Consider the following 20,108-nt stretch of genomic DNA (forward strand, 5'->3'; position numbering starts at 1 on the left):
TGGCTCAGTATATCCTAACAGCTTTACGTACTGAAGAAATTTAAAACATTATCCCCCTTATAGTTTCAGAAAGTACACCATTCCAAGAAGAAGTCACTTAGGTCTTAGTTAGGTCTTTTTGTTGTTGTTGTCATTAGTTAGTCAGATATAGGATCTTGGAAGGATCTAAACTTGGGGTTCTCTCAAGTTTCTTAAAGGACATTCTCAGAAAATATTTTCTACTATTATTACTAAGAAAGCCAAAAGATTCAAGGAGATATAGACAGAATTAGAATGACAATGAAATAAAGCAGTCCTTTTATTGTGATGTGGTATGCTATAAAATGCTCACTGCTGCCTCTTTCTGAACTATAAGAGCAAAATAAATCTCTACTTTATAATTAAAAGTAAACACAAGATTTTTTAAAAATTAAAAGGTTAAAATAGAAAACCAAGCATATTTTAAAATCTAAATAATAATTAACAATTAAATAATGTAGGTTTTAAGCAATGTTTTTTTTTTAATTTTTTTTTTTAATGTTTTACTTATTTCTAGGAGAGAGAGAGACAGCATGAGCAGGGGAGGGTCAGAGAGAGGGGGAGTCACAGACTCTGAAACAGGCTCCAGGCTCTGAGCTGGCAGTCAGCACAGAGCCCGACGCGGGGCTCGAACCCACGAACCGCGAGATCATGACCTAAGCGAAAGTCGGACGCTTAACCGACTAAGCCACCCAGGCGCCCCGGTTTTAAGCAATGTTTAAAAAGCTAAAGTAATCAAACAAAAGAATAAAACCAAGTAATTTAATATCTTAAAGTTTTTCTAAATTCTAAAAGAAACATAAGCTATTCTTTCAAAAAACCATCTCTTAGTTTCATTGATCTGTTCTGTTTTTTGGATTCTATATCATTTAGTTCCTCTAATCTGCTGGCTTTGGGCTTTATTTCCTGGTCCTTTTCCAGCTCCATTAGTTATAAGATTAAGTTGTGTATTAGGAATATTTCTTGATTATTGAGATAGGCTCCACAGATGATGGTGAGGATGTGGAGAAAGGGAAACCCTTTTGCACTATTGCACTGTTGGGATCTATGCAAACTGATGCAGCTACTCTGGAAAACAGTATAGAGTTTCCTCAAAAAATTAATATAGAACTAGCAATTGCACTACTACAAATTTAACCTGATTCGACAGAGACACAAGCAACCCAATGTACATAGCAGCACTATCAACAGTAGCCAAATTATGGAAAGAGTCCATATGTCCATCAACTCATGAATGGATAGAGAATATGTGTTATATAAATAAAATGGAATACTACTTGGCAATCAAAAAGAATGAAGTCCTGCCATTTGCAAAATGGTGGAAGGAACTACAGGGTATTATAAGTCAGTCAGAGAAAGGCAGCTATCACATGATTTCACTCATATGAGGTATTTGAGAAACTCAACAGATAAACATAGGGAGTATGAAGGAAAATAAGACTAGAACAGAGAGGGAGGCAAACCATAAGAGACACTTAAAGACAGAAAATAAACTGAAGGTTGTTGGAGTGGAGGGGAGTGGAAGGATGCGTTAAATGGGTGATGGGCATTAAAAACAGCACTTTTCAGGATGAGCACTGGATGTCCTATATAAGTGATGAATCCCTGGGGTCTAATCCTGAAGTCAAGACTCCACTGTATGTTAATTAACTTAATTTAAATTTTTAAAAAATAGAGTATATTGTTTAAAAAAAGAAACATAATCTAGGAAAAGCCAAGATGGTGGAACAGCATGGAAGGTTTTTTTGCCTCTCACGTCCCTGAAATATAGGCAGATCAACACTAAACCATCCTGAACAGCTAGAAAACAGATTTGAGGATTAACACAACAATCTGTACAACCCGGACCACAGAACTCAGCAGGTATGCAGCACAGAGGTGTGAACTGGGGGAGAGAGAAGCCATGGAGCGCAGGGAGCTGTTTTTGCTCGCGGGGAGGACACAGGCAGGGTTAGGAGGAGAGTAGAGGAGAAGCATCCCTCTCAAAAGTAGCTGGAGAAAAGGTGGAAAAGAAGAAACAGATGCAGAGACTGAACTAAAAAGGGAGAAAGGAGAAACGAGAGGGTTTAAATTCCATTAAGACTCTATAAACAGGGGGAGTGCAGAGTCTGAAACCCCACACCTCAATACCTGGTGGTGCTCTGGTGGGGAAGGGAAAATTCCCAGGAGGAGAGTGAGGTCCAGAAGTCCTCGGACCCCATGAGGAGAGGTGGTTCCCCTGTTGGGAGGACATTTGGTGGAGGCTGTGTGGACACTCCACAGGCAAAAGTCCAGACAGACCCCAGAGAACAATCACATTTGCTAGTGCTGGAACAAGGTCGTTAAGGGTGAAGTCTGGTGCCAGATGTGTTTTGATTTTCCATAATCCCTGAAACACTATTGCTACACGATCTCATGAACTTTTTCTGGCAGGCTCGCACCCAGCCATAGTGTCTAGGGATCAGCAGTAACAGGTCCCGCACATTTCTGGGTGTGGTCAGGTGAGACCCTCCCACAGAGGGTCAGAACGGGTCAAAGTCACAGGCCCTCAGAAGTGAGGGGTTGGGAAACACAGACTCATCTAGATAAAACTCAGGAGGGAGGTGCCGCCTGGTAACATGACAGCTTGGTCAAGGACAGTGTAAAAGACGGGAGTAGATGGAAGCCAGAGACAAAGGACAGGTGCACGATTGCTGATTAGGGAGAACAGAGTTCCAATACTAGAGACTGGGTAGCTGGGTGACGCCATCTTTATCCCTCCCACGCATGTGAATACACATCTACAAGCATCACAACAACTCACCCCCATAAGCAAAGCAGTGCCATCTAGTGGAGAACGGGGCCATTACACTAAGCCTCACCCACCTGGGCCTCACTCTTCAGGAGCACCACAAGTCTCTCCTCCTGCTTAGTTTACAGACTATAAAGTGCTTCAGAGTTTGACTTCTAGGGGAAAACGATGTAATTTCAATAGTATTTCAGTCTGTTCACTGGTCCATCTATTCAATTTTCTTTTTTTTTTCTTTTTCATTACTTTTTCTTGAATACAGAAAGAAAAAACTTATTTTTATTTTAAATTTTTATTAAAAATATTTTTATTTAATTTTTTACCATATTTTTTACTTTTTTGTAAATTTCTTCAAATTCTATTTTACTTCCATCATTTCATTTTAATCTATTTCAGTGTACTCATTTTTTCAAATTTTCAAATGATTTCCTCCCCCCTTTTTTTTCTAATCTATTAAGCCACTTTCAATACCCAGAACAAAACATACCTAGGATCTAGCATCATTTATTTTATTTTTTTCTGTATGTGTGTTGTGTTTAATTTTTTAATTTTAGTGTTTAATTTTTTTTTACCTCATTAATTCCTTTTCTATCTTCAAAATGATGAAACAAAGGGATTCACTCCAAAAGAGAGAGCAGGAAGAAATGACAGCCAGGTACTTAACCAACACAGATACAAGCAAGATGTCTGAACCAGAATTTAGAATCATGATAATAAGAATACCAGCTGGAGTTGAAAACAGATTAGAATCCTTTTCTGTAGAGATTAAAGAAGTAAAAGCTAGTCAGGATGAAATTTAAAATGCTATAACTGAGCTACAATCTTGAAGGGATGCCATGGTGGCAAGGATGGATGAGGCAGAGCAGAGAATCAACAATAACAGGACAAATTTATGGAGAACAATGAGGCAGAAAAAAAGATGCAAGCAAAGAGAAAAGAGCACGATTTAAGAATTAGAGAAATCAGTGACTCATTAAAAAGAAACAATATCAGAATACTAGGGGTCCCAGAAGATGAAGAGATAGAAAAATGGGTAGAAGGATATGTGAGCAAATCATAGCAGAAAATTTTCCTAACCTGGGGAAAGACACAGACATCATAATCCAGGAAGCACAGAGGACTCCCATTAAATTCTACAAAAACCAACCATCAACAAAGCATATCATAGTCACATTCACAAAACACTTAGGCAAGGAAAGAATCATAAAAGCAGCAAGGGGGAAAAAAAGTCTTTAACCTACAAGGGAAGACAGATCAAGTTTACAGCAGACCCATCCACAGAAACTTCGCAGGCCAGAAAGGAGTGGCAGGATATATTCAATGTGCTGAATCGTAGAAAGATGCAGCCAGATTTCTTTATCCAAAAAGGCTGTCATTCAAAATAGAAGGAGAGATTAAAAGTTTCCCAGACAAACAAAATTAAAGGAGTTCGCGACCACTAAACCAGTCCTGAAAGAATTTTTAAAGGGGACTCTCTTAGGGGAGAAGACATGAAAAATAATTAATAAAGAGCATAAGCAATAAAGACTAGAAAGGACAGAGAACACCTCCAGAAACTCTATATCTGTATAGAACCGTATATAAGAGACTAACTTTAGACCTCAAGACACCTTCAGATTGAAAGTAAGGGGATGGAGAACCATCTATCATGCTAATGGTTAACAAAAGAAAGCTGGAGTAGTCATACCTAGACAATCTAGATGTTAAAATAAAGACTGTAACAAGAGATGAAGAAGGGCATTATATTATAATTAAGGAGTCTATCCACCAAGAAGACTTAACAATTATAACCATTTTGCTCCAAATGTGAGAGAACCCAAATATATAAATCAATTAATCACAAACATAAAGAAACTCTGATAATAATACCATAATTGTAGAGGTCTTTAACACCACACTTACAGCAATGGACAGATCATCTAATCAGAAAATCAACAAGGAAACAATGGCTTTGAATGACATACTGGACCAGATGGACTTAATAGATATATTCAGAACATTTCATCCTACAGCAGCAGAATGGATATTCTTCTCCAATGCACATGGAACGTTCTCCAGAAGAGAGCACATACTGGGCCAAAAATCAGCCCTCCACAAGTACAAAATGGCTGAGATCATACCGTGCATATATTCAGACCACAGCACTATGAATCTCGATACCAACCACAAAAAAAAAAATTTGGAGAGTAACAAATACTTGGAGACTAAAGAACATCCTACTAAAGAATGAATGGGCTAACCAAGAAGTTATAAAGGAAATTACAGAGTACATGCAAGTCAATGAAAATGATAACACCACAGCCCAAAACCTCTGGGATGCAGCAAAGGCAATCATAAGAGGAAATATATAGCAAGAGGCATTCCTAAAGAAGGAAGAAAGATATCAGATACACAACCTAACCTTACACCTTAAGGAGGTGGAAAAAGAAGAGCAAATAAAATCCCAAATCAGCAGAAGACAGGAAATAATAAATATTAGAGCAGAAATCAATGCTATTGAAACAAAAAAACAAAAAACAAATTAAAAAAAAAAACCAGTAGAACAGATCAATGAAACCAGAAGCTTGTTCTTTGAAAGAATTAACAAAACTGATAAACCACTAGCCAGTTTGATCAAAAAGATAAAGGAAAGGACCCGAATAAATAAAATCAAGAATGAAAGCGGAGAGATCACAACCAACACAGCAGAAATAAAAACAATAATAAGAGAATATTATGAGCAATTATATGCCAATAAAATGGGCAATCTGGAAGAAATGGACAAATTCCTAGAAACATATAAACTACCAAAATTGAAACAGGAAGAACAGACCCATAACCAGTAAAGAAATAGAATTAGTAATTTAAAAAATCTCCCAAAAAACAAGAGTCCAAGGCCAGATGGCTTTCTAGGGGAATTCTACCTAACATTTAAGGAAGAGTTAACACCTATTCTCTTGAAGCTGTTCCAAAAAATAGAAATGGAAGGAAAACTTCCAAACTCTTTCTATGAAGCTGGCATTACTTTGATTCCAAAACCAGACAAAGACCCTACTAAAAAGGAGAACTATAGACCAATTTCCCTGATTGTCACGGATGCAAAAATCCTCAACAAGATACTAGCCTACCAGATCCAACAATACATTAAAAGAATTATTCACCATGACCGAGTGAGATTTACACTGGGGATGCAGGGATGGTTCAATATCCACAAAACAATCAATGTGATTCATCACATCAGTAAAAGAAAGGATAAGAACCACATGATCCTCTCATAGACGCAGAGAAAGCATTTGACAAAATACAGTATCTTTTCTTGACAGAATCCCTCACAAAAGTAAGAATAGAAGGATCATACCTCAAGATCATAAAAGCCATATATGAAAGACCCAATACTAATATCATCCTCAATGGGGAAAACCTGAGAGCTTTCCTAAGGTCAGGAACAAGACAGGGATATCCACTCTCACCACCACTTCGCAACATAGTATAGGAAGTCTTAGCCTCACCAATCAGACAACACAAAGGAATAAAAGGCATCCAAACTGGCCAGGAGGAGGTCAAACTTTCACTCTTCACAGATGACATGATATTCTATATCAAAAACCCAAGAGATTCCACCAAAAAAAACTGCTGGAATTGATCCATGTATTCAGCAAAGTTGTAGGATACAAAATCAATGCACAGAAATTAGCTGCATTTCTACACATCAATAATGAAGTAACACAAAGAGAAATCAAGCAATTTATCCTATTTGCAATTGCACCAAAATCCATAAATACCTAGGAATAAATCTAACCAAAGAGGCAAAAAAATCTATACACTGAAAACTATAGAAAGCTTATGAAAGAAATTAAAGAAGACACAAAAACGTGGAAAAATATTCCATGCTCCTGGATAGGAAGACAAATATTGTTAAAATGTCAATACTACCAAAGCAATCTACATATTCAATGCAATCTCTATCAAAATAATACCAGCATTTTTCACAGAGCTAGAACAAACAATGCTAAAATTTGTATGGAACCAGAAAAGACCCTGAATAGCCAAACCAATATTGAAAAAGAAAACCAAAGCAGGAGGCATCACAATCCCAGACTTCAAGCTGTATTACAAAGTTGTAATCATCAAGACAATATGGTACTGGACAAAAACAGACACTCAGATCAATGGAAGAGAATAGAGAACCCAGAAATGGATGCACAAATATATGGCCAACTAATCTTGACAAAGAAGGAAAGGATATCCAATGGAATAAAGACAGTCTCTTGAGCAAATGGTTCTGGGAAAACTGGACAGCAACATGCAAAAAAAATGAACCTGGACCACTTTCTTATACCATACACAAAAATAAACTCAAAATGGATAAAAGACCTAAACATAAGACAGGAAGCCATCAAAATCCTAGAGGAGAGAGAAGGCAAAAACCACTTTGACTTCGGCTGCAGCAACTTCTTACTCAACACGTATCTGGAGGCAAGGGAAACAAGAGCAAAAATGACCTATTGGGACCTCATTGAATAAAAGGCTTCTGCACAGTGAAGGAAACAATCAGCAAAACTAAAAGGCAACTGACAGAATGGAGAAGATATTTGCAAACGACGACTAACTTTTGGGGACTAACCAAAATCTATAGAGAACTTATCAAACTCAACACCCAAAAAAACCCAAATAATCCAGTGAAGAAATGGGCAAAAGATATGAATAGACACTTCTCCAAAGACATCCAGATGAGAAACAGACACATGAAAAAATACTCAACATCACTCATCATCAGGGAACTACAAATCAAAACCACAATGATATATCACCTCACATCTGTCATAATGGCTAACATTAACAACTTAGGCAACAGTAGATGTTCGTGAGGATGTGGAGAAAGAAGATCTCTTTTGCACTGCTGGTGGGAATGAAAATTGGTGCAGCCACTCTGGAAAATAGTATGGAGGTTCCTCAAAAAATTAAAAATAGAACTACTCTGTGATCCACCAATTGCACTACTAGGTATTTATCCAAGGAATACAGGTATGCTGCTTCAAAGGGGAACATGCATCCCCAATGTTCACAGAAGCACTATTTTTATACTGGAGAAGTGTCTATTCATGTTTTTGCCCATTTCTTCACTGGATTATTTGCTTTTTGGTGTTGAGTTTGATAACTTCTCTATAGATTTTGGATACTAACCCTTTATCTGATATGTCGTTTGCAAATATCTTCTCCCATTCTGTCAGTTGGCTTTTGGTTTTGCTGATTGCTTCCTTTGCTGTGCAGAAGCTTTTTATTTTTATTCTTTCATAGTTGATTGTCAAGTTGGTTTCCATATAACACCCAGTGCTCATCCCAACAAGTGCCCTCCTCCATGAGAAGCTTTTAATTTTAATAGGTCCCAATAGTTCATTTTTGCTCTTGTTTCCCTTGCCTCTGGATATGTACTGAGTAAGAAGTTGCTGCAGCTGAGGTCAAAGAGGTTTTTGCCTGCTTTTTCCTCTAGGATTTTGATGGCTTCCTGTCTTATGTTTAGGTCTTTCATCCATTTTGAGTTTATTTTTGTGTATGGTATAAGAAAGTGGTCCAGGTTCATTTTTTTGCATGTTGCTGTCCAGTTTTCCCCAGCATCATTTGCTCAAGAGACTGTCTTTATTCCATTGGATATCCTTTCCTTCTTTGTCAAAGATTAGTTGGCCATATATCTGTGGGTCCATTTATGGGTTCTCTATTTTGTTTCATTGATCTGAGTGTCTGTTTTTGTAGTAGAATCAAAAAGCATTTTAAAGGCTTTAATACAAGTGTAACATTGTCCTGTCTGGAAATCTCTCTATTAACTATTGATTGCCCTCACAATAAGGCTCTTCAACAATAAAAACAAACTACAACCACTGACTCCTAAAATACGGACATTTATTTACTTATATTCATTAGGCACTGCACCAAAAAATTTTTTAGAGCTTGAGAGCTTTGAGAGACGAATTTGACACAGCAGCAAGAACCTATCTATTTGCTTTTTGGTTTCCCTAATTGATTTCCACAGTGTGATTATAAAAATTGTGTGTCCCTTTCCCATTTACTTGTTAAACACACTTCTTCTCAATAAGTGTTTTACTGCGTCCTTTACATCCTTGTTCCTAAGACTGTAGATTAAAGGATTAATCATAGGAGTAATAACCCCATAGAACAGGGATATCAGTTTGTCAGTAGCATCCAAGTCCTCTGAATTAAGTGCATCTTTAGACTTGGGCTTCATGTACATGAAGAGAATGGTTCCATAGAATATTATCACCACAGTCAGATGGGCTGAGCAGGTGGAGAAGACTTTGCTTCTCCCCTCAGAAGAGCGAATTTTGAGGATGCTGACAATGATTAATGTGTAAGAGATAATGATTAAAAACAGTGGTGTCAATATAAACAGTGTTGTAGCCACAAGCATGATGAACTCGTTGCCTGAGATGTCAGCACAGGCCAGTTTCATGATAGCCAGAATTTCACAGGAGAAATGATTGATAACATTATTCCTACAGAAAGGCAATTGTACTACAAATGCAGTTTGTACTGCAGAGTTGATGACTCCTATGATCCAGGACCCAGCTGCCATGGGCACAAAGGAATCCTTGCTCATGATGACAGGATATCTTAGAGGGTTGCAGATAGCCACATACCGGTCAAAGGCCATCATGCCCAGGAGCACACACTCTGTTGTCCCCATGGCCAAGCCAAGGAACATCTGCATGGCACAGCCAGGGAAGGAGATGGTCTTTCTTTCGGAGAGGAAGCTCACGAGTGTGGAGGGAATGGAGGTGGTGGTGTAGCAGATGTCCAGGAAGGAGAGGTTCCCCAGGAAGAAGTACATAGGAGTGTGAAGGTGGGAATCCAAGATGCTGATTACAATAAGGGTGCCATTGCCCAGAAGGATGACAACATACATCATTAAGATTAGCACAAAAAAGAGTAGCTCAAGCCTTGGGTAGCCAGAAAGTCCCTTTAAAAAGAATTCCACCAGAATGGTTTGATTTTCCCATTCCATTGTACTGTTTCTCTTCTACCTGTAAGACACTAGAATTTGTTAAAACAAAATGTGTATCTTGTTATGATTACTTTCAAATGTGTACCAGTTTACAAGTACCATATACTTCCAGAAGGGAAAAATATTTTTAAAGGAAAACACTAAAGAAAAAAAAAAATAAGTGCACAAAAGTGAACCAAAGCAGGGAAGAGGAAACCTATATGTTTTAAACTACATGCAATATATCATGTAATTTACTTAATCTCGTCATAGTGCTAAATAGCGGTATTGTAATCCACATTTTACAGATAAACTAAATTATAAATATTAAGTAAATTAAAGTATAAATATTACATATTACCTTGACCAAAGGTAAATATATATCAGAGCTAAATAAGATTCAAACCTAAGTCTTCCTTTCTGAAGTCTGGCCTTTTTATCATATTTATCATCACATTTATGAACTAGACATTATAATAAAAATTTAGCATTGTATTTTAGGTGTAACTAAAAAATAAGCCATTTTTATTAGCTACATAGCACCACACAATAAATCAATGATCTTGTCACTCCTTGAAATTTTAATGTTATGTTTACTATCTGTCTTGACCAGTAGCACATAAACTTTATAAAGGTAGGTACTTTTCTTGTTACTTCCACATTTCAGTACCTATAGTGAAGTGGATACAGAAATAGATTTTCAAAAACATATACTGAATAAAGGAATAAAATGAGAGACAAAATAATGACTAATATTTGTCACTCTGTGTCAATCCCACTAATTGCTTACTTTATCCATTACCTCATTTAATCTGAATAGCATCCCTATTAGGCAATTACTGTTATTAGCATCATCATCCTTATTGACAGAGAAGGAAAATAAAGCACATAAAAGTTGAGTAATTTGCCTAAAGTCAAGGTCATATAGCTAAATAAATGGTATAACAAAGAATTAACCCAAGCCATCTGGTTGCAGAATATAAATTCTTAATTATACAATTTGCAGAGAACTTGGCTCATAGACTAGAATACCTTGTAATCTAACTGACAATACTAACGTTTCAAAAGCAGTATCAGACCAAAATAGGTGATTGTTCAGAAAGAATCAAGATTTCAACATGGTGATTTGAGAGAAGTTCATTTTGATACTTTATATTTTGCTACAAATGTGTTGTCATAGTGTTGCATTTAATCCTTATAATCTGTGATCTCCCTTGTAAGCAGTTCTAGCTCCTTTTTCCTTACTCTTCTTAAGTGGTATTTTTTCTGTATTAGTCTCACAAGGCATTTTCCTATATTATAGATCTTCTCAAAAAAAAAGGAGGCTTTTGGATAGATTTATCCTTTCACTTTTTTCCTCCTGTTTTATTAAGTTTTCTTTGTAATTTTTCAAGCTTATTTGGATTTTCTAATTTCGTGAAATAAGAACTAAATTCTTTAATATTTACCTTTTTCTCTATTGTTAGCTCTAATTAACGTTCTTAAAATACTTTGTTTCCTAAAACCTTAGATTTTTATATGAGGTGTTCTGTTCATTGTCTTCTAGATAATTATTTTTCCCTTCCCCCCTTAAACCATGAGTTACCCAGGTGGGTGTTTCTTCAACTAGTCATTAGATATTTGAGATTTTTGTCATTTCCAATTTTATTTTATTATGAGAAATGACCTATAATTTTCTAGTTATGGAGACTTTGACAGCCAATTACTTGATCCATGTTGTAAATGTTAACGAAAGATATGAATTCTCTTTGAGAAAGCCATATGGTCGGGTGCTTGGGTGGCTCAGTCTGTTGAGTGTCTGTCTTCGGCACAGGTCATGATTTCGTGGTTCGTGAGTTTGAGCCTCACATCGAGTTCTGTGCTGACAGCTCAGAGCCTGGAGCCTGCTTCAGATCCTGTGTCTCCCTCTCTCTCTATGCTCTTCCCCTGCTCACACCATGTCTCTCTCTCAAGAATAAATAAAGATTAAAAAAAAATTTTTAAAAGAGAAAGACATATGGTTTTCTATAGATAAACAGTACATGTATACATGTGTACATATAATCAAGTTTATTTAATGTATTGTTGAAACCTTTGAAATAATTTCTGTCATCTATAATTAATGAATTATATATAAATATTTGTAACCATGTTCTGCCCGTATAACTAGGATTTTTTATATGCTTTGCTTCTGTGTTGTTTATGGCTGATAATCTTTATAAATTGTGAATGTTCTTAATTGACCTGTCTTTCTTGTGTTTTGTGCTTTAAATTCTACTTTTAGGATACTGCTATTACGCTCCTACTTCCTCTTAATTTGGGAGCTTTTGCCTGCTCTTTCAGCATCCCTTTATTTTCAACTTTTCTTTCTCACTTTGTATATAAGTATACTACTTATAAGTAACATATATCTGGGTTTAAATTTTTAATCTCCTTTTACAGTCTCTGTCTTATATGAGAACACTGAACCCATTCACTTTAAAATAGAATTATTAATGTACTTCCTTTTCTTCTTTCCATATACTTTATTTTTGTAACTTATTTATTTTACATTAGTGCATTCTCTTTTTTTCCTACTTCCTTATTTTTGCTGGTCTTTCACTACTTGTTTTCATTAACTTAAACACTCTATTCAATTTTACCATTCCATAAGTGGATATTTCCTCTTTCTCTAATTTGACTTACATAATTTGACTTACAGGACCCAAACATTTGCTCATAATGACTATTTTTTCTACTAGAGTGCTGTCTAATCTCCTAAGCTATCCCTCAAACACTAAATGAAGACAGAACTACAAGAGTACTTTTATTCCTCCATTTCTATTCTCAAATTTCCAAATGTCAGTGAGATATTGTAGAAGTGTTTATAATTTCCTTGCAGTGTGTCCTTTTGAGAGTTCTTCCTCAACCCTTACATTATACATATTGGACAGTCTTTATCAGTGTATTTACCTCTATATCTATTCATTGATCACTATCGGTTCCTCCCTCTTCTATTTCTCTTCTATTTTCTTCAGGACCACATTTTAATTTATATTTGGGTTTGATTAGAATATATTTGCAGAATTTTCCTCAGATGAGAATGTGAATAATAGATTATCTAAATTTTTATAGATTATCAAATATCTTCCTTTTTAAAATTTCAGACAAAAATGCATGATTTTTCTATCAAATTCTACATTTCAGAATATACCCTAAGGAAATAATATAGATAATTATGTGTCATATACAATATGTAGTTATATATTATATACAAAAAATATATGAATAACATGTAATATATAAGTATATATGTAAAAATATATATTTATAATATACATGCATATGTATATATATAAGTTGTCTGTTGTTAATTGACATCTTTATTTTATTTGATACATTAAAGTTCATATATAATAATAATTATACATATAAGTATGAATATACAAACACTACACACACACACAAACACACACACATATATATTTTTAAAAGTTTTCAAGAAACTGATTGACCAACATAACAGGGAGCTTACAGAGAATTTTCCTAACATCTCTCATTGTGACCCATTCTTTAGATGTCTAGATGTCTATGCACTCATCTCATAAGGACAAGGCATGGTTTCACCTCTACTGACTTGCCTCCTAAGAACAAGGAGACCTGAACTCCTATATTCTCAATGTACACTTTAATTGGTACATCCTCTGTGGAGGACAATTTGGAAATATATATCAAATCATAAAAGCATACATGTAACCTTTGACTACAGAGTTATTTCTAAGTAATTATTATCAGATATGCTAGCACATGTGTAAAGTGATTTATATACAAATTGATTCATTAATGTATTGTCTTTATTAGCAGATGTAGAAAGAATTTACATTTCTAGGAAAAAGGGATATAGAAATAATGGAATACTATTCTGCTGTCAAAAAGAATATGGGGCTCTTTGTGCATTGATGTAGAAATATCTTTAAGAAATATTAACTGGAAAAGTAATGTTCAGAATAGTATATATGACACACTAACACTTGTGAAAAAAGATGACATATTTATGTGTAATACATATACACAGTCACACATTTTTGCTCACATATAGAATATCTCTAGAAAAAGAAACAATAGTCATCTCCAGAAAAGGAAATGGATAGCTAATTAACAGGAGTGGAAAGTACGCTGTTTACTATACATCTTTTAGTACTTTTTGAAATCTTAGCACTTTATAAATATATATTGCTTATTCATTTAAAAAGCAACACTTAAGCTCTTGAGATTCACTACCTCCGTCTCTCCTTTCACTTTTCTGGAAGTACACTACATCAAGTCATCTAATACCATAGAACACAAACCTGTATGTTTGAAAATTTTTCTAACTTCTTCAGTATTACATACTAAATGAGAATTGAAGATTAATAGGCACTTTAAATATAGTCACATTTTCAATACTTAAGATACTTTACATAGTTTCATTAGGATTTTCAGGCCCATAACTACCTTGTGTCCCACTATCAAGATATTAACTACCGTTTGACCAGATTAAGGGTCTATCCTTCTATCCTATGTTATTTCCTTTCCACTAAATGCATTATTGCTTTAGTGAACTAGAAAATTCCTGGAACAAAATTACAGCTCAATAAATGCTAACCATTATTCTTGTTCCATTCTCAAGTCCTTTGTCCACCTAAAGTCACGAGGCAGTTTATTCTGAATCTAGGGTCCTTCTTCTCATTTTCAGGCCATAATTAGTCTGCTTGGGATCATCCAAAGTCCAATATGATTTTCCTAATCTAAACTCCTCTTTGTCCTAGCTTTTCAAAAAATTTTCACTTTATATAAGATTTGCATCTTACAGAATTTTTCATATTTTTCTGGGATAGGTCTCAAACCACTTAAGACTCCAAAGGGTATTAGGTATACAAGGGGTTCTTGGAATAGTGAAGATTATATGCACACCTGTAAAACATCTCTTCCAAAGGCATTGTTCCATTAGCTATCTCCATGCTACATGATATTCTATCAAGCACATTCCATACCACTGTCAAACACAGACTTTGGAGGCAAACTTAGGTCAAACACCATCTCTGCCTCTTAAGTAGATGGCCTGGGCATGTTTCTGATCATCACCATCCCTCTCTATAGAATGAAGATAATAACATCTACATCATATTATTTGTTGATATGATTAAATGAGCTGGTGTATATAATCCAATTAGCACAACAATGGTTCCCATTGTCACTGGTTTCCTTCACCATTTACATCTCTTTATCTCTCTGTCATTTCTTTATCAAGTATATGTAGTTTAAAGCTTAATCAGATCACAAATTGTATTATTTTCATCCTACAAACAAATCCTAATACATTTTATCACAGTCACCCCAATCCTCTGGATACTAGCAAATTAGGTGGCAAAATGGAAAAATCATCTCAAAGATGTGCCTTATATTAAATTCAATTCCCCTCTATAAAAAGACAGGGTTGTAGTAAGGTACCAGTGTATTCCTTGTCTTAAAACACATGACTAATTTTTTTGACTAAGACTATTTTAACATTTTTTGCAAGCCTCTTGACATAAAAAGGAAAAGTTACTCACTTTTACAGGTATAACCTAATGATCAAAAAGAAAATATTCAAAATAGTGACCAGTACTGCATGCAAACATACTAGAATAATGATCAAGCAGGTCTCTTTCTGGTTATGCATTGCTTTGGTAAATTTATTTTTTCAGATCTCAGGAAATGATAATGTTCAGCTTATTTAAAAAATCCCAAATTGGTCATAGGATACTTCTCATTTGTTATCTCTATATAAAGAGGTCCTAGACACAGTACCGGGCACATAGTTCACTTGGTTCTCAGGTGACTGAACCAAATGCAACTGATTTGTTGCGAGGGGACCAGTGATGACTTGTTTGTTATTAATTCTATACTACAGAACACATAGTCTACTGTACATCCTATAGTAAGCCTCAATTCACTCAAGTAGATAACAGTGTCCAAATACTATGTAATACACTAAAAAGCTGCAAATTAATAAAAATTAATTCATCCTGCTAGACAAATTCCTTCTAGTTGTTTGCATAATTGTCTTTGCATACAGAACTGTTCTTTTGGTCTCATAGCTCTTTTTCCCCACCACATCTTGGTCAATAGACCCTTAAATTCCAACACGCAGTCTCTCCATGAGAAAAACATCCTATGTTGAAACCTGACACTTTGAACCTATCAGTCCAACTCCTGCTTATCCATGGTAAATTTATTTCCTGTCTTTGCAGTAACTTACCTTCAAACCAGAGACTGCCTATCTCTCTAGGTTACAGCATCAACAGGTGATTTTGCCCTGCTTTTCTACTTGCATCCAATCTTCATGATTCCTCATTAGTAGCTGAGGCTCCAAAGAGGCAGCTACTAGTGAGTAACATTTTGCCACAGAAATTTACTGATTCTTTGACATTTATAGAAACATGATTGTTACAGGTGTGAATACAAAGATAAACTCTGCTAGTTCAGATAAAACACCATTAGATTCCTCTAGTTCGAAATAGGAAGAAAATTAATATTTAGTAATACATTTTAGGAATGGGGCAATTTAGCCCAGGCTAAAACACTGCCCCATTGTGGAGACCCACAAAAATCTGAAGAATCTGCTCCATGCTTTAGGACACAATTTAAATGTTCTTAAGGACCTCTCCAAACCTCTATGGACACCTTGAAATTGCTTCATAAATGAATTATGTATAAAACATGAGACTTCAGAAATAAAGCCCTAAAGACCTAATTACAGGAGGCCTATTACTCTGTTTCATACAAAAATCATAAAGGGGCTCATGTATTGTGATCAAAATTTCCCCAACTGAATTCCCTCTCAATTTTTCAATCTCGTTTCCTCCTGCTCTCACACACATGCAAACACACACACACAAACACTTTTTGGAAGTACAGGTTATTTACTATACAATTTTATATTCACTTTATAAATTAGCTTATAGTAAAAGTTGACTTTCTAAATGAACATCTATTCACATTGTAAATATGCTAAAAGTAATATACAATCTTTGCACAGGAAAGGAAATTTATTTTAGAAGGAAGGAGAAGGAAAATGAAGGTTAGGCAAGGAAAGAAAAGATATCCTCAGATAATATATAAAGGATTAAGAAACAAAGCTGAAACCATAGTTCAGAAAGGAGTTTGATCTTCATTATAAAACAATATAATTACTCAAGCTAAAATCATTTGCTCCCCTAAGAATCCAGTGAGGAAACTTAAGGCTGCATACTTTTGAATATTTTTTTTCTTTTTCTTTTTTAAATAATTTTTAACAAAATAAGTTCAAATTACTTTGTTAAAATTGAATTCTGTAAGTCAAATGATGGGGTAAAAAACAATGAAGATTTTTTATAAATCTAAAAGATAATACTAATTTATGCTCCCACAAGTATTATACTATTGCTGATTTTCTCTTGCTCTTATAATCACTGATGCTTTCAACAGTTTGCGGATCTTGTGTGTGTGTGTGTGTGTGTGTGTGTGTGTGTGTGTGTGTGATCTAAAGGGCTTAGGGGCGCCTGGGTGGCTTAGTCGGTTAAGCGTCCGACTTTCACTTAGGTCATGATCTCGCGGTTCGTGGGTTCGAGCCCCGCATCAGGCTCTGTGCTGACTGCCAGCTCAGAGCCTGGAGCCTGTTTCAGTCTGTGACTCCCTCTCTCTCTGACCCTCCCCTGCTCATGCTGTCTCTCTCTCTCCTAGAAATAAATAAAAACATATAAAAAATTTTAAAAAAAATAAATAAATAAAGGGCTTAAAATAGTATCTAACCGTGGCTTTAAGTGGAATTTTTAACTACTATAATATTTAACTTTTGTGTGTGTCTTAAATAGCTGTATTTTCTTTTATATGTGTTGTGTGCCCATATCCTCTACCCATATTTATATTAGGTGTTTTATATATTCTAATAATCACTGTATACATGACATTTATGCATACATACTCAATGAAGATGATACTAAAAAATTCTGCGAATAAAAAATGCCTAAGGTGCAGTTTCTACCTGTCCTAGAGATGGAGACAAATGCCTCTGTGTGTGTGTGTAGAAAATATTAGGTTTAAGTTACCATAGGAATACACTACCAATAACAACAAAAACTATTCAAAGCAATTCCCAAAATATTCATGGAAACATAACAATGAAAATCAAAATGCTTTCCTGTTACCTAAAAACTCATTGATCTTCTTCATTCCCTTTCCACACAAAACAAAATATGTCTTTATGAACAAGTAATAAGGTTTTCCAAATAGCATCTCCAGTGAGAGGCTCCAGGACAAGGTCTGTCTCTGTTCAGGATTAGCACTGGGCAAACATTTGCTAAACAGAACCAAAGAGAACTAAATTGGTGCTATGAAGTAAATTGTCACAGAATCAGAACACAAGCTTACATTACACTTGGAATCAAGAGTGCAAACCTACTTCCTATTGTACAACAACTTTACAGGACCAGTGGGAAATGATGCTATTAGACATGTAAGCACTACTAAACCATGAACCCAGAAACTATACTCTGACTAAATGAATTTTTATCCCCAATAAGATAAATTCTACATCTAAATATCCACCTTTTTTGGATAGTCAAATTATTCTTGTGGTAATAGGTTTTAATTTTGTCTCCATTTTCTCATTATATCAAAGAAAATCCTCTTGGAATTTTTTTTTATTCTTATTCTCTATAGACTCTTTATAATAAGAAATACTCTATCCCCCAAACACATGGCTTATTTCAACTCAGTTCATTGGACTGACATCCCCTTGGATTTGTGTTATTAGCATGTTTTCAGCAATTACCTCCAAATGGAAGATTGATTCACCTCCTAGGTTGCAATGCACAGCAGATTGTTTGCCTGATCTTCTAGTTGCAGCTAATTGTACAAAATTTTCCTCGAGGTTGATGAATGTCTGAAGGTATTACCACTGAAAACCATAATGTCACTGACCTTGTGGTCTGGAAAACACTGATGGCAAAAGGAGATATGGAGTATACGGACCAAGACAGCATTTGGGAAGTCATTAACAATGGCACAAGATGTGAGTGTGACTAGGATGAGATGCTGACTCTGGGATCCGAGACTCCAGGGTCGGAGGCGATCCCCCTCTGCGGGGAGAGAGAGGGGAAAAAGAGAGAGTCTGAAACAGAAAAACCTCCGCTAGGGGGGAAAACCTCCGCTCGGGGCATAGAAAGACTGAACTTGCCAAATACCTGCACACCAGGTCCCATCACGCCAACTGGTCCCGGAGGGGCTGAGCGCACAAACTGCTTCTTTGTGTTTGCTCCTGGCTGGCTGCACTTCTAGAGAAGCGGCGCGCCTGCCGCCATTGTCCTCCTGGCTGGCTTGGGCCCCTGGAGGAGTCGCGCGGACACCAGGCTTCCGCGCCCCTGGCTGGCTGGAACTCTAGAGGGAAGGCAAAGAGCTAAAAACTGGGAGATTTGCCTGTGAGTTCATGTTTCGGGTGACGTAAGGTAGAGGGACCTGGTTTTCCTCACTCCAGCGGGCTCGCCGAACCGGCTGGCAAGCCCCGCCCATGCTCTCCCGCCCGACCCAGAGAAGGAAGCAGCAATTCTGACTCCACCCCCAGGGCTGGGCAGGGGGCCTGGAATTGCCCCGAGGGGGTTGCCTGGAAAATTGTGTCTAAGGCAATTTCGGCGGGGCCCGCGGACTGGGATTGGGAGACTGGGATTGTCCTGGGTTGAAGAGTGCAACCAACTTTGGCTGCGCCCCCAGTACAGGGAGTTTACACGCCCAAAAAAGCGAGGTGCAGCACTTGGTTCAAGAAGGGACTGGAGCACCGTCACTCTCCTCCCCACAACCGCCTTGGCAGAGCTCCCGCCTGAGACAGTGGATCACGCCACGCCCATCCCTGCCTGAGAGCTGCCCTCCTCCCTTTTATTTTCCTTCTTCTTTCTCTTTTCTCTCTTTTTTCCCCAGAACACTCACCTGATTAACTCTGGTCACCCGCTTGCTTAAACAATCACAACGAGTCCCTTCTGTAGATGTAAATTCTACACCTACACACATTTTCAGCTCTTTCTCTCAGGAGTAATTAGACTATATAGTCTCTCTGGATAATACCAGCGTCCTTCTCTCACCTATCTAACCATATTCTACCCTTTAGCTCTTTGAAAAAAGCTTCTTATCCCTTCTGCCTGTGCATTCTATTTCCAATTGTGCCTCATCCCCGTCCTGTCTTCTCTCTCTTTCTCTATGCTCTTCAACCAGCACTGCATACACACGTCTATTTAACTGTAGCTGGGAAATCTGGTCATATGCTTTAAACCGTTCTTTGTCCATCGGTTTTCTTCTTTTTTCCTTTTCTTTTCACCTTTTTGACCCTTTTATGTATTT

The 20,108-nt window shown here is 36.5% G+C and overlaps 1 protein-coding gene across 1 annotated transcript; it reads right to left on the minus strand.

The window, feature by feature from the left end:
* Window positions 1-8,723: 8,723 nt before the first annotated feature.
* On the minus strand, window positions 8,724-9,782 carry LOC120222541 (olfactory receptor 13C2). Its single transcript, XM_039220413.1, has one exon. It carries the CDS (start codon window positions 9,780-9,782, stop codon window positions 8,826-8,828), a length of 957 nt encoding a protein of 318 aa, XP_039076344.1. The 3' UTR covers window positions 8,724-8,825.
* Window positions 9,783-20,108: the final 10,326 nt, after the last annotated feature.

The sequence above is a fragment of the Hyaena hyaena genome, unplaced genomic scaffold, assembly GCF_003009895.1.
Source record: "Hyaena hyaena isolate Hyena2069 unplaced genomic scaffold, ASM300989v1 scaffold_888, whole genome shotgun sequence".
Taxonomy (NCBI): Eukaryota; Metazoa; Chordata; class Mammalia; order Carnivora; family Hyaenidae; genus Hyaena; species Hyaena hyaena.